Source organism: Castanea sativa, chromosome 1 (genome assembly GCF_040712315.1).
Source record: "Castanea sativa cultivar Marrone di Chiusa Pesio chromosome 1, ASM4071231v1".
NCBI lineage: Eukaryota > Viridiplantae > Streptophyta > Magnoliopsida > Fagales > Fagaceae > Castanea > Castanea sativa.
Genome location: NC_134013.1, coordinates 13,225,036 through 13,240,252, shown reverse-complemented (window position 1 = coordinate 13,240,252; position 15,217 = coordinate 13,225,036). Strand labels below are relative to the sequence as shown.

The 15,217-nt window shown below is 37.4% G+C and overlaps 2 protein-coding genes across 2 annotated transcripts; one reads left to right on the top strand and one right to left on the bottom strand.

The window, feature by feature from the left end:
• The first annotated feature begins 272 nt into the window (after positions 1 to 272).
• On the top strand, positions 273 to 1,196 carry LOC142620596 (plastocyanin). The gene has a single exon (XM_075793950.1). It carries the CDS (start codon positions 438 to 440, stop codon positions 939 to 941), a length of 504 nt encoding a protein of 167 aa, XP_075650065.1. The 5' UTR covers positions 273 to 437; the 3' UTR covers positions 942 to 1,196.
• LOC142620588 (phospholipase D delta-like) lies at positions 394 to 9,731 on the bottom strand. The gene is made up of 10 exons (XM_075793946.1): positions 8,577 to 9,731; positions 8,332 to 8,448; positions 7,709 to 7,903; positions 7,070 to 7,351; positions 6,905 to 6,973; positions 6,592 to 6,739; positions 6,009 to 6,157; positions 5,373 to 5,543; positions 2,637 to 2,837; positions 394 to 2,339 (listed from the first exon to the last, which is right to left on the bottom strand). The coding sequence occupies exons 1-10, from the start codon at positions 9,504 to 9,506 to the stop codon at positions 2,046 to 2,048; spliced, it is 2,556 nt and encodes an 851-aa protein (XP_075650061.1). The 5' UTR covers positions 9,507 to 9,731; the 3' UTR covers positions 394 to 2,045.
• Positions 9,732 to 15,217: the final 5,486 nt, after the last annotated feature.

Here is a 15,217-nt window from a genome sequence, read left to right as displayed (position 1 = left end):
CGTGGGGTCCATTAATTTTGAGTTATGAATTAATAAAACTGAAATATATTAACTCAGTTTATCAAAATCCAAAGAACGGCTTACACATTTTCAAATTGCAAAGCACACATGTAACTATAGGTGATGGGCCATCACTGATGGCATACTTTTGTTCTCACAATATCCACCTCACATCATAAAATCCAAGCCACGTCATAGGATAGTATCCAACCCAGCCAATAGCAGCGATTCTCTGCAGATAACCCAGTCTCCATCCATACATACACCATACCCATCCATTATCTAACCACAAATCCCCCCACAAATTCATACCACACAAAAACATCCTCACTTCTCCTCACCCTTCACACTATTAAAATCAAGCCCTCCTCTCTTCTCCATTTGATCCCCCTCCAACTCTCAAACTAGACCAGGAAGTAGAAGAAAATCCTTTATCCATGGCTACTGTCACCTCTGCAGCTGTTACCATCCCATCATTCACAGGCCTTAAGGCAGCTGGTGCAGCCAAAGTGAGTGCCACAGCTAAAGTCTCATCAGTCTCTCCAGTCCCAAGGCTTAGCATTAAGGCTTCACTCAAAGATGTGGGTGTTGCTGTTGCAGCCACTGCTGCAAGTGTAATGCTTGCAAGCAATGCCATGGCTGTTGAGGTCTTGCTTGGTGGTGATGATGGTTCATTGGCTTTTATTCCCAGCACCTTCAGCGTGGCCCCTGGAGAGAAGATAGTGTTCAAGAACAACGCAGGGTTCCCCCACAACGTTGTTTTCGATGAGGACGAAGTTCCTGGTGGTGTCGATGTCGGAAAGATCTCCATGAGTGATGAGGACCTCCTCAATGCTCCAGGAGAGACGTACGCTGTGACCTTGACTGAAAAAGGAAGCTACAGTTTCTACTGCTCACCCCACCAGGGAGCTGGGATGGTGGGAAAAGTTACTGTTAATTAAGTTTGTTTAAACACTCTCTGTAAGGATAATTTCATATTTCTCTTTTTAAACTTTTTTGGGAGGTAGTAGAGCTTAATAATCAGTGTTGGGAACGTGAGGGAATGTATGTTATTGTGGACCAATTTAATGCTTTGGTGTTTTTTACATTTTCTTCATTTGAAATTGGCAGGTTTGTTTGTGGCCTAATTTAAGCATTTGCGTGATTTTGATTTGGTTAGGATGCAAGTAATATAATATGATACCTTTTTATTTCAACTCTTTTTCATAACTTTTTTCACTTTCACCTAAGGTGATAGTCATAAACTTGTTTTGAAACTTGTCGAGGAGGTGATAAGTTTTCATTGTTAATTCTAACACTAATTGGTCCACCGTTACCATCATTTTTATCTCTTTTTAAGTCATAAAAAGAGCCAAGAGCTTGTAAACTCACCCTTTCTGATGTTTGCAGGAGAACCCAAAAAAAAAAGAAAAAAAGAGGAGATACTTATTATTTATTAAAACTTTCCAACAAAGGAAATAAGGATTATTTTCTCTTTGATTGAATTACTCCAAATGTTACACTATTTAATAACTTCATATTAGATGCAAGTGACATCCTCTGTACTTACTTTCGAACCCCATCTCTCCCTCTCTCACAATCTAAATATATCTATAAAAAAAAATTTAAAAAAAAAAAAAAAAGGAATTTGATTATGGACCCTATCTCTTTTCCTCTCTACTGTTTCATTAATATCACATGGTTAATAACTTAATATCACATGCTTGGCAATCCTTGGTAGAGCTATTCAGCGCACATACATACAAACCAAACCCCTGCAAGTATTCTTTATCCAGGTCTATAAAAAAAATTTCATTAATTAAAGAATTTTGATTCCAAGAATTAACTGAAAAAATCAGAAATGAATTGATGGTATACATTCTAGTATTCTACAAATTACAATGCAAAACAAATTGCATCCTCCACAACGTTCGTGTCAGATCATGACCTAGCCTAAATTCAACTCAGCAAGGCTCGTCGTCTTTAAACCATTTTTTACCCTCTTCTATGCCCACGTAAACGCACAATTATATTATGAACAAAACAACAAAGATAAAATTGTGAACCTATGTAGTTAAAGCATCAGGAAGATTAGTACGGGATCCAAGCACCTTACCACCAACATCTGGGAAAGTCTCTTGTCCGGGCAAGGGGCCTACCTTCCCATTGGCATCTACCTGGACAGGGTATCTAAGAAGGTGCCCCTGCAATGGTGTAAAATCCTCTGCCGTGAAATTCCTCCAGTTATCTTCAGCAATCTGGTTCACTCTCTTCACGCAATCCAAATTTTCAGGCTCCTTGAAGCAATCATCTAGCATCCCCAAATGTTCTGCCCACAAAGACATTCTATACCCATATACCTGCAAAGGTTTTGATCAATTTTGTCAGCTTACATAACAACTTCTTTTATCCACAACAATGGCAACCAAATTTTTACAAGAATGAATATTATAAAAAACCACTCATGCTATAAGGCATAAGCATATAATTATATTGTGTCTATGTTGAATGGCCAATTAAACGAAGTATTTTTTTTTCCTCTTTTTTTTTCCCAATGTATGCATCCAAAGGTAGAATTCAGTTAAACTAGGGCATTAAATTGTGATTGCAACAGAAGTACAGTACAATACATCCAAGGACTTAATGAATGTACAAACCTGCCCATGTGGATGACCCTTCTTCTTGCCCCAGGTATGATGGGGTTGATATGCACCCATGGCTATCTCAGTGTCTCTTGAACCAGCCAAAGATCGTTGATTAATATTGGCAGAACCTAATATCACATACTCATCATCTACAATCATTCCCTTGGCGTGTACATAAATCATAAACCGTTGGAACTTTTGTGAGGCAGAAACCTGAAGGTCATGAAAAAAAATCAATTGCACAATCTTTTGCGTAGTATAGAAATTTTTTTTAATCTTTATGTTTGCTCATAGAATTCCAATGAATAGAGCTGATGCTCATCTATCATCATAAAATATACAATTTCATGAACATATCCTTGATCTAGTAGGATGAACTTACAAATGTGCAACTTGTCAATGAAACTGTTTATGTGTACTGCTCAATACACGCAACACACGCACGCATGCGCACACACACCCACAGGTTGTCTCTATAGTTATAAATATATAAACACACCACACAGAGGAACTTTGTCTACATTAGACCTTAATTATGTATGCAGTAGTCACCTAGTTGCACCCCTTCACAATTTTAGGTCCTTATAATTTGGGAGGAACTTTGTTTGCATTAGTCCTTTACTATGAATACAGTAGTCACCTAGTTGCACCCTTTGCAATTTTAGGTCCTAATAATTTGGTTGCAGAAAATATTCTCCTAGCTCAAGAACTGGTGAGGAATTATCATAAGGAAAAGGGAATCCCTAGATGTGCAGATAAGGTCGAATGTTATAAAGGCCTATGACTCAATTGACTGGGATTTTGTTCTGCAATGTCTCCACGCTATTGGTGCTCCTGGAATGTATTTGGATTGGGTCAAAGAATGCACTTTATCCAATCAGGAGTTGCAGCTCACTTATCTGTGTTTTGCAGGTTACCTTTTAATGTTTTGCTCTGCTAATCCAATCAGGTATTGTTGAGTTTAGTAAAATGTCTGGATTATGTCTTAATCCTTCAAAGAGTGATGTTTTCTTTGGTAGCATTCAGGCTACAATAAAAGAACAAGTGTTGAATATTTTGCACTACAAAGGTCACTTATCTGTTAGATACCTTGGTGTTCCTCTTATTTCTGGAAAGTTGAAATACCAAGATTGTGTTCCTTTAATAGATAAAATGACGGCCATAATTTCTTCATGGGCCTCCAAAGTTCTGAGTACTGCTAGTAGACTTCTGTTGATTAAATCTATCCTATTCAGTATTCAAGCTTTTTGGTCTAATGTCTTTATTCTCCCTAAGAAGGTTAAAAAAGCCATAGAACAAAAGCTTGCTTGCTTTCTTTGGAGTGGTTCAGATGGTCCAGTGAAGGTTGTAAAAGTAGCTTGGGATACTATTTGTTGTCCTAAGAAAGAGGGTGGTCTTGGGCTTAGGAGAGTGGAAGAGTGGAATAAAGCTGCAGTTATGAAGTTTATTTGCTCCTATTCACTCAAGCAGGCTCCTTGTCAATGGCTTGGATAAAATTGTATCGACTTGAAGTGCATCATCATTGTTCATGGGGGTGGAGGAAAATTCTAAAACTTAGATACTTATTCAGGCCTTATCTCAAGTTCCTAGTGGGGTCTGGTACTGAAATCTACCTATGGTATGACAATTAGCACCTTGAAAATCCTTTAATCCAGAAATTTGGTCATAGAGTAATTGATGATTCCACTAGTTCTACAACTGCTAAGTGCTAAGTTGGCTAGTGTAATTCATGATGGATATTGGAAATAGGGGTCTGCTAGATCAGAGAATTTAGTTACTATCTTGAGTCAATTACTTTCAATTGATATTGGTGATGCAAATAAAGCTTGGTGGATTCCTTCTAAAATAGGGATTTTTTATGTTGCTAGTGCTTGGAATCAATTACGACATCATAGACTTATAGTGGCTTGGTGGAAGATTATTTGGTTTCCGAAAGCCGTCCCTAGATGTGAATTTATAGCTTGGCTAGCGATAAGGAACAGGTTGTCCACCAAAGAAAGGTTAGTGAATAGAGGCTTAGCTATTGATGCTTTGTGTCTCATGGGCAGGGCTACAGTGAGAGTAGATATCATCTTTTCTTTATGTGTGCTTTCTCCAGGAGAATTTGGATGAGGATGAAATATGGGTGCTGTCAAGAATCCATGGGGGATGATTGGGATAATATTGCTAAGTAGGAAATGAAGCATTGGAAAGGTAAATCATTGAGGTCTGTATGCAGAAAATTGGGAACTAGCACTGCTGCTTATCATATATGGAGTCATAGGAATGCAATTATTTTCCAAGGGTTGATTAACTCTGAAGACCAGATTGTTAACCTCATTAGAAAACAAGTCAAGATCCATATAGAGGGAGGTCAACCATTTGCTAGATCCAATATTAACTTCAAGATATGCAGCATATGGGGTTTTGAAGATTCTGCTGTCAAGTAATGGCAGTTCTTCAAGTGTCCTGTTTCTAAGAGAATCTGGAAAATGTGCAGATTTGCAACAGTTAGGAAGTCTCTGTGAATTGTCTTAATCTATGTGGATGTAGTTGTGTTAGATAGAGTGGTTGTTTCCTTTCTTTGTATTAGGCTGAGTTTCAGCTTGTTTGTATTGTGTTTCTCTAGTTTTATCCAGATTTCTTGCTGCATAGTGGTTGTTGTTAGTTTATCCATCTTGTATGTATTGTGTTTGCTGGTTTACACCAGCTTGTTTCAATGAAAAAGATCTCTTGATTATCAAAAGGGGAAAAAAAAGTGTATGATACCGTATCTCCATTCTTGGATGATTGATTCGGTGAAGGTGAGGCTTCTTTCGGTAGTTCTTCTCGATTACCAAGACAATAGAAATTGAGGTAGTCTTGGGGATGTGAACTCTCAAGATGCATGGATTTCAACTCTGCTGCTATGATTTCATACATCATTTGCATTGTCTGCGCCTGAGGAAAGCAAGAGACCAAGATTACTAAAATAATATGGCATTTAAAAATATTAATGAAACTGAATTTTACTAGTAAAAATGGGTCTCATTTTCCCTCATGGATTAAAAACCCACTTGATTTAATGTTTTGGACAACCATGCCAAGCCAGATAAGTGAGGAAAATAAGTGAATTATACCACTGGTTTTCATTAGTACTCTTAAGAAAAAACAGAGTATCACTACCTATATGAAAGCACATTCAAAAAATTATAAAGAGATACCCTCCTGGACATAAATTGACAATGTTTACCTAGACCATGATCCCATAATTAAGCAAGACTAGTATGAGATGTATTACCAAAAAAGAAACAAAGCCTGATTTCCTTTTTGGCGTCTCCCTTACCAACTTTTACCCTTATCTTGCACAAGAATTTCTTATTAATCTCCTTTGTATTTTATTAGTTAAAGAATCGTATGCATTACCTGCCAAAAGAGAATTTCTTGCACAGAGGCAGATGAGGGGGCACCCTCAGGCCACATAGGTATGACAATGTAAACTGCAAATTTCTCCTTCGCTCGAATCTTACTAGCAATCTTTAATGCCAGCTCCATTGGAATTAAATTATCGGCACCTGATCGAATGCAAAAAGAGTGACTTTGAGGAAGAGGTTGATGGATGAGAAACGAAGGAAACCAAGGTGCTTATGACTAGAATCTTAGGCAGATATGATCATTAAGTAAATCATCAAGTCGGCTTAAATTTGAGAAGGATAATATCAGCCAAAATGTTTGCATAATTAGGGAAGCAGTTGTTAGATTTATAGTTCATAAATGGAAATATAACATAAACTCACACCATCTTGTTCTGTTAAGGAAAATTTTATAGAATGTAAAAAGTACATACAGTTGTGAAATCCAGTTGGAAGTACAGAATGATATGCTTTGGACACATGAAATTTTCACTCGCATAACACATGTTTACAACACAGAATGTTGACTTTGAGCACTTTATAGAGTATGACAATGTAACTATGAACATACTAATTTTAGAGATGGGTATATTGACCTGCATCTTTGTAATTTGGCCATGCATATGAAGATCCAAGAAAATATTGGTTCTCAATATATATAAAATGTTGAGCAGATCTGATTGCCAGGATGTATGCTGTTTGGATGCTCTTGTCTATCACCAAATTCTTTGCACAAACAAGATTCTGCAACAGAGTTGAAAGCCAGAGAATTTCCCAATTATCAGAATATAAAAAACATGAAATTCAATGAGGCATGCCTCTGTAATTATTTACACTAAAAGCAAATTATCTAGAGTCAATAAATAAATCATCAATTAGCTGTTCATTTTCACTTAAAAAATAGTAAACCTGAGCTTCAGCATCATATACAGTTTTAGGAAATCCTTTCAAAGACCCTGAATCAATTGAGCGGAAAACCTGTCAAATTCAGAATAAAATAGCTCAGACTTTGTAGAACTAAATGAATATCATAAACTCTATAAGCTTCACTTCAGGAAGTGCAGACTAGTTAACCTGAACATGCCAGTTTTCAGGATCATCTTCCTTGGAAACACATATTATAGGGTCATCGTTTGGAATTGATTTGGAAGGACTAAGTATCCACGAGATGCGTTCTAACTTTATTAAGGCATCATCATGCCAATGAGATACCCTTTTGAACCGCTGCGTCAACTCTGACCATTTTGTTGCCTTTCTCCAACGCTGCTCAAAATTAGTGAGCACATCATATGCAGCAGGCCCTTCAATTTTACAATGTAAATCATGCCATGGTTGCCTTGGACCCTTAGTTCCCGCCTATTATTTGAACAGAAAGTTCATCCAAACTGTAAGTTGCCAAAAATAATTACACAGCTCCAAGTTGTGGAATCACAATAATCATAATGTGGATTTTTTTTTCTGAATATCACATAAAAATAACTCATATATATGACAGTGACATGTATGTACGTCAATGACCAGAGCAGGTAAGGAATGATGCAGCCCATTCATTAACAGATTCTCAGAAAAGCTTATTCTCCTTATTACTGACTGGAAAATATATTTGCTGACAATCACGAAGAAATCTTAAAATGAACAAGGTACAAGGAAGAACACAAAAAGTAGCCTGCTATAGTTAAAAAGACTAAAAGTTCCAAGGATGCAAATACTCACAGAAAATGTTGGGTTGTGATAATCATTCTCATATACAGTGTCCAGATCACGAAATAGTCGATGCTGAGGAGTATCATAACGGCCATCACAAAGGTCTAGACCTCCTATAAAAGAAGTAATCTTCCTGTTATTTCCAGACGCTTGTGTATCCACAATCACACATTTCTGATGATGCGTAAAAAGGGTTCCAACGACCTGAAGATAGATGCCACAAGATTAATATTGTCATCAATTTGTTCAATCATCAAACTAAAAAATAAAATTTAGGCTTCCTTGTATACCAAGAAATGATTTTTTTAGAATTTCCTTATAAAATTTAAGAAAGACAATGCATTCTTTTGCCCTTGTAGTTGACTAAAGGAACAAGTGAAGAAATAGACTACATGAACAGTGATGTTTTACCTCTCCTAAATACAATTAAAATTTTAAAATGACCATCTATTTTTAATATTAAAAGTAAACCTAATACAGATTCTACTATAAAAAGCTTATAACCTGTCTCATAAAATAATATGAATTGCCATAACAATGAATGTGATTTAGTCAAAAATAACCATATAAAGAAAGCAATAAGTATTGAACCACAGTATATATATGTATATAAAATAAAAAAAAAGGCATGCCTGTTGTTTGAAAATGCTAAGCTTACTGCTAGCATATCTAGGTGACAGCACACATGTAACCGAAGAGTGCTTGAAAAACTTGCGAGTTTCTTCATCATGAGTTGCCATCACTCCATTCTGCACATCCAAATTAAGCCAAAAATCACTTAAATTCATTGATTTTTTACGTAGAGTAAGAAATTTTTGCCAATTGTAGTAAAAGTTGTAGTTATAGCAATGAAAAAGTAGTAGTTGTAAATATATACCGTGTTAATGAAGAATTTACTGTGGGAAGTTTTATCGTCCCAAACCAAAAGCAAAACTCGCACACCTTCTTGAGACTTGTATTTGAGCAGATCCCCCAAACTCAACTCACCACCACAAGGCAAAGGCCTAGTTGGTTCTCTAACTAACTTCACCTTATGGAAAATGGACCAACCGACTATGTAAACCAAGTGGTGCGCCTCCAATATCGCGTGACATATATCTTCCCAACACCTATCGTGCTCAAAAACCTTCCCGCCGTCCAACTCTATCTCCGGCAACAGCGACTCCGGCACGTGCGCGTCTTGGTAGAGCGTGACCGACCCGCCTTTCCGAACCGGGAAGTAAGAGTTTCGGACTCCGTAATGGTCCGGATCGGTCGCCATGCCGATCCGGTATATCGGATTGTCCTCGCATTTCGTGAACCTCATTTCGAGTAGGAGCGATGCGTCCGGTTTGGGAGGCTTGCCGAGTGAGTTGAGTATCGGCAGCCATTCGCTGATGGTTTCGCCGGAGAGGATCCGGCCAGCGGAGACGGTTGCGACGCCGATTAAATCGGCGCCGAACACGTCGTTGTCCTTGACGTAGAATTCGACTTCGGAGACCGGGTGTGCTAGGGGGATCTTGAAGCGCTCGTTCCACACGGGGCTTTGGGAGTTGGAGATCACGCGCGTGCGCGCCACGGTGGCTCCGGCGAGGCACACCGTCACGTAAGGATCGCTCGTGATGATCTTGTGGTGCGCATGGTGCTGCTGCTGCTGCTGCTGCTTCTTTCTGTTGAACTGCGTATGGCACGTGCTGAACGTAACGAAGAATCGGCGCATGCGCTCTGAGACTAAGTCCATGTTTGGCAAGCATTTAGCCTCGATGATTTTCAGATCGAGGTCACCGTGAAGGTACACCACCGCTTCCTCTGATGTAACTTCCGCCATTAATTAATTGAAGCTGCGCAGCCTGATCAATAATGAGAGACAGCTGTATGTATGTATGTAAAAAGCTCGAGTTGGCTATCACCGGAAGAACAGAACGGTGCTGGGAATTGAATTTTCCTTGTAAAATAATTTTCTTTGCTTTGAATTCCCCGACGACGCCAACGGAGAAAACCGAAGGCGATACGTGCTAGAAACCAAGAGAGAGAGGGGTTCGGGAAAATAGGGAAATATTTTTATATGTGCTGACTTTTATATAAGTAATGGGCACGTGGAAAGCAGTAAATGTGGACAGGCTGGGGGTCCAAGATACTTTTGGGAATGGATATTCTTGCACTATAATTTATAGGGTAAAGATATTTTTGAAAATATATATATTTATGGAAGTGGAGTAAAACTATAAAAGGATATTGTATGGGTATCAATTGAAGCAATTTTGGGGGAAAAAAAAAACCGAAATAGTTAATCTTTCTACAATATTCCGAATTGTTAGTGATTTACCCTTTTATTTTTGTTTTTTGCTAAATGATTTACCCCCCTTTTTCTAAGTATGAATTTCTGGTCTTTTCATTAAAATTATTATTCATTAAATTATGTTTGGAAGACTGTAAACTAAGGAAGAATGGGAAGGCTTCCGTCAAAGAGGCAGTGGTTGGTTCACCTACTAATGGAAATATATCAAATTTTATGCTATACGGTACGACTTTTTTTTAAAAAAAAAAAAAAAAATAGGAACGGTACGACTTATTGATTACGAATAAGACTAGGCCGCATTCTACAAATTTTAGTTCAAACCGATATCACCAATCTTGACGTAGAGAGCAATTGAAAGATAAATGGATTAATGAGTTTTACAAACGTAAATTAATAAATTATATTAGAAAATATTTTTAAGAAAAATGAAAAAATTAATTTTTTTTTACAGCTTTTTCAATTCTTTATAAAATGTTTCTAAAAATGGATGATTAATATATACCCAAATCTTTAGATAATTCATAAAAATAAAAGGGTAAATTGCAAATTACACCTCTTAAATTTGGGAGTGTTTAAATTTTACACTCTGAAATTTCAAAATTTGAATTTTACTCCTGAAATTTAAGAGTGTTTGGATTTTACATTTTGACAATTTAGAATTTACCCCCTAAATTTTAAGGGTATTTAAATTTTGCACCTTGAAATTTCAGAATTTGAGGATGTTAAATCCAAATACTCCCAAACTTTAGAGGTGTAATTTGCAATTTACCCTAAATAAAAATTGATAATTAGATACTAGCCTCGTCACACACATTGTGCACGTGCGATGTGGCTTTTTTTTTTAGTTTAATGTAATTTTTCAATTTGAATTATCTATTGTTAATGAGGTTACACATGAGTAAACTATTGGATTTAGTGTGTACTAGTTTTTAAGAAAAAAAAAAGTATCAAAGGTATGTAAATATATCTAAATAGAAAGTGTATGCTAATTTTTAGGGAAAAAGAATTCTCTTATAGTTTTTTGTTTTTGAATTTTGTTGAATTACAATTTTAATCATATTTTTTATTTTTAAGAATAAAAATTATCTAATTAAATTAGGAGTATTTTTAATATTTTTAAAACTATATCTAATTTTTTTGAATCCTCTAAATATATAGATATAAGAATAGTATGAGTACTCTACAAATTTTAATACTGACCTATCACCGATCCTAAAGAGAAAATAAAATTTAGTTTAAGCTTACCGTTACATTAATTATCATATCATATATAAGTTTTATTTAGTACAACTTGTAGCAGTAGTAGGGTAGTAGTGAATTCATTAGTCTGACATGTAAAATCTGAAGCTTCTAGAATTAATCCACAGTCCATAAAGTTTTCAGGATGTGTCGTGAAAAGAAAGTAGAGTAATCTGACCATCCAACACCACTTTCTTAAAAAAGAAAATATATATATACACACGTTGGAGTCAAATCCTAAAATGGCTTCCACGAATGCAGATTCTGTGGCGGGCGTTTGGAAAAATGAGGGTCCCTTAATAAATGTGGCGAACAATGGAACATGGACGTGACGATTTCTTTAACGCTTAGACAGTTGTGATAATGTTCAGACAGTTGTGATACGCGTGACGGTCACGTGTTTTTTTTGATTAGTTGGTTGGTCGTGTGTCAAGAGCAAATCAGGTGTTGTATAGAGCACCATTTATCTATACTGTATAAGCCAATAGCCAAAAAGTCAAAAGCTCAACAAATATTCAAAGGTTAATAAATAAATAAAAATTCATAAGCTGTTCACATTATTGGGCCACAAATCTTATACCAAGTAATATACAATGATTCTTGTCATTTCTTATCCCAAAAACAAAAAAACAAAAAAAGTTCTATCCATTTGCATATATAAGATGGAGATGATGCCACTAGTGCCACTTGCATATATCCCTGTATTATTGTAAAGGTACACTACGATGAAAGCCAGCTTTATTAAACAGAAAGAAAAAAAAAATTCAAACAGGATTCTAGGAAGTAGAGAGAATATATTGTATTGGTTTGAATCAAGTTCACATTAGTATTAAATTTTTGTCACTTAGCTTTTAACTAGTACTAAAATTATGGAAGTTTATGCCCATTCTCATTACGTGCCCCCACTTAATTAGTTCTTTACTGATACTGAGTACTCATAATTAAAAAGATAGAACTCTTTTGAGGGTTGCCACAACTTTTCGATATCAAAAAGGATACTAGACAGCACAGCCAATTATTCTCATGGAAGTTGAGATATTTAGATGATTATACAGCTTCCTTTTTTAAGTGTCTGGACTTTGGCAGCCATTTCTTCTTCTTTTTTTTTTGATAAACTGGAATTCATTAACAGCAAGAAACTAAAGGGAAAACAATGTATCAGGAGCAATCTGAGTTTATAAGCTCAAGCAATTCCATGGGAGGATCAACATAAACAAAAAAAAATCTCCATCTTGAGTAATCCCTTTCTTGGCAAGAAAATATGTACAACCATTTGCTTCGCAATAGCAATGACCAAGCCTAACTTGGGGAATTTGACTAAGCAAGCGCCTGCAATCATCAACAATAGGAGTAATTACAGTATTAGAGCAAAGGGGGATAGCAAGGAGCTCAATAATAGCTTTAGCATCAATTTGGATATTAACAGCACACAAGCTAAGGTCTTTGCAGAGGGTGAGGCCATCTCTAAGGCCCCAAAGCTTCGCGGTAAAGCTGGTAGCTCTCCCTATCTCTAAGGCCACGCTCATTCCTCAAAATACCTCCACACCCAGCCAAGCCCAGGTTACCACTGGAAGCACCATCAGTGTTGAGGCGGATCCATCCTTGCTGCAGCCTTTTCCAACGAATTTGTGTCACCCTTTGCGCACCAACTTGCTTAGAATTTAAAACACAATATTGAAACTATGATGCACAAAAGAAAATATCCTTGTGGAGGTTAGCTTTGTAGGGGCAATTATTAAAAACCATGTCATTCCTCTGTTTCCAAATCATCCAAATAGCAAAGGCAAATATAATTCTCCAAGGAGTATGACTTCCCACACGACTCAAAGAATCTTTACAATTTCTGCTGAACCACTAAAGCATATCTTCCTTAAAAAAAACCTGTCATTAGCTTTAATTCCCAACTGAGCTCAAATGTTTTTTGCCACCACACAGTCACGCAGCCCATGCAGTATAGTCTCAGGCTCCCTTTGACAGATTTGACAGGTTTCCAAATCCCATAAACCCTTTCTAGCTATACACACTCCCACTCCAATGCTATCATGAAGGCACATCCATATGAAGAACTTAATGTGCAGTAATGTCTCCATTTTCCAAACCCACTTACCCGAGAAAAGAGTAGGAGAGTCTTGAAAGTTCATAGCCAAATAATAAGTTGATTTGAGGTCAAAGTCCCCATGACTCGTGCCACTCCAAATCAACCTATCTTCCATACTTAAGACCAAAGTGGAATGAGGAATGGACTTCGGCTCCATAAGAATAGAATCAGGTAGAAAGAAAGACAATTTAGACCAATCCCACCTACCAGGCCCATTAAAATCCTTTACAAGCAAATTTTCTTCTTCCTCCAATAGTGGACCTTGGATAGCTGATCTCAAAAGGCCACTCATGGTCCAATTATCATGCCAAAACCTAAACTTACTACTTCCTCTCGAAATCCATCTCATGCCTTTTTTAAAAACCGCCAAACCCATTTTCATTGCCTTCCACACCCTAGAACAAGGAAGTTTATCGACGTTCCTAGAAATTGTCCTTCGGTTTGAGCAACACTTACTTTTGAGCACTTTGGCCCAAATAGAATCATTTTCTGTGTGGAATCTCTAATTAAGTTTAGCAAGGAAAGCTAAGTTCTTCCGTTTAGCCGATTGGAGACCTAAGCCTCCCTCCTCTTTAGATCTAATGACTTTGTGCCATCCCACCCAATGAGTCTTTTTGGTTGTATTAGTGGAGCCCCATAAAAAGTTCCGGTTAACTCTATCAATGTTTTCAAGCAATTTTCCTGGCAAGGCAGCACACTGCATAGTGTAAGCCAGAACCACGGATGTTAAGGCTTGAATAAGCTCAACTCTTCCTGCCATAGATAAAAGATTGCCTTCCATCCAACCAATTTTTGCTTAATTCTATCCAGCACAAAGTTGTAATCTTGACTGTCAGTGCCCTGATGCTTGATAGGGAAACCAAGATACTTACCTTGATTAGGCTTTGACTTAAATCCCAAGATGTTGCACAAAGATTCCCTAGTGTCAATGTCCACATTAGGGGAGAAAAACGCCCTGGGTTTACTGTCACTAACGGTCTGGCCTGATCGTATGCAAAACTCATCAAGCACATCTCTTATGGTAGAACAATTAACGTGATCAGCTTTGGCAAAGGGAAATAAGTCATCAGGAAAGAACAAATGGGAGATTGCTAACCCACTTTTGGAACTTTTAACAGGGATCCAGCTCTTCTCACTACATTTTTCTTCAATAAGATGCCCAAGGACTTCCATACACAGAATGAAAAGGTAAGGGGAAAGCGAATCCCCTTGCCTAATACCTCTAGTTGGGAGGATAGGATCAGCACTGCCGCCATTAAAAAGAATAGAGGTGGACACCGAAGAAACGCAGCTCATAATAAGAGCCACCAAATGATTAGGCAAGTTCAAGTTGATCAGAACTTCCCGAATAAAACTCCACTCTAACTTGTCATACGCCTTCTCTAAGTCAACATTTATTGCCATATAATCCACACAGCCTTTCTTGGAGCTAATAGTATGTATGAGTTCTTGCACAATAGTGGCATTATCCACCCCCTTTCTACCCGAAACAAAAGCTGATTGGAACGGAGAGATAAGCTTGTCAAGAAAAGGCCTCAATCTGCACACAATAATTTTTGTCACAAGCTTGTACACCGTATTACACAAGCTAATAAGACGGTAGTTTCCTAAAGTTTCTAGACCCGAGATCTTAGGAATCAGTGTAATGTTGGTCTTGTTTAGGTAGCTAGGAATTTTCCTCTCCTCAAAGGCTAGCTTAACTTCCTTTTTGATCGACTCACCAACGACAAACCAAAACTTTTGAAAAAACCCGGCGTGTAATCCATCAAGACTAGGCTTGTCCACGGGTCGGTCCGGGTCGGGTTTGTGCCCAACCCGGAACCGACCTGATCACTTCAGGTCTCCTAAACGAGGACCCGCCGGAGGTAACGGTTCGGATGGTCGGATTTCCATCAATTTTTGG

What these genes read in the sequence shown, in the direction of transcription:
- LOC142620596 (XM_075793950.1), top strand. Translation starts at nt 438, where the DNA reads ATGGCTACTGTCACCTCTGCAGCTGTTACCATCCCATCATTCACAGGC.
- LOC142620588 (XM_075793946.1), bottom strand. Translation starts at nt 9,506, where the DNA reads ATGGCGGAAGTTACATCAGAGGAAGCGGTGGTGTACCTTCACGGTGAC. An exon ending in CTGAAAACTGGCATGTTCAG is followed by an intron (nt 6,974 to 7,069) that starts GTTAACTAGTCT and finishes TGAATTTGACAG; the next exon opens with GTTTTCCGCTCAATTGATTC. An exon ending in AGGGTCATCCACATGGGCAG is followed by an intron (nt 2,340 to 2,636) that starts GTTTGTACATTC and finishes AAACCTTTGCAG; the next exon opens with GTATATGGGTATAGAATGTC.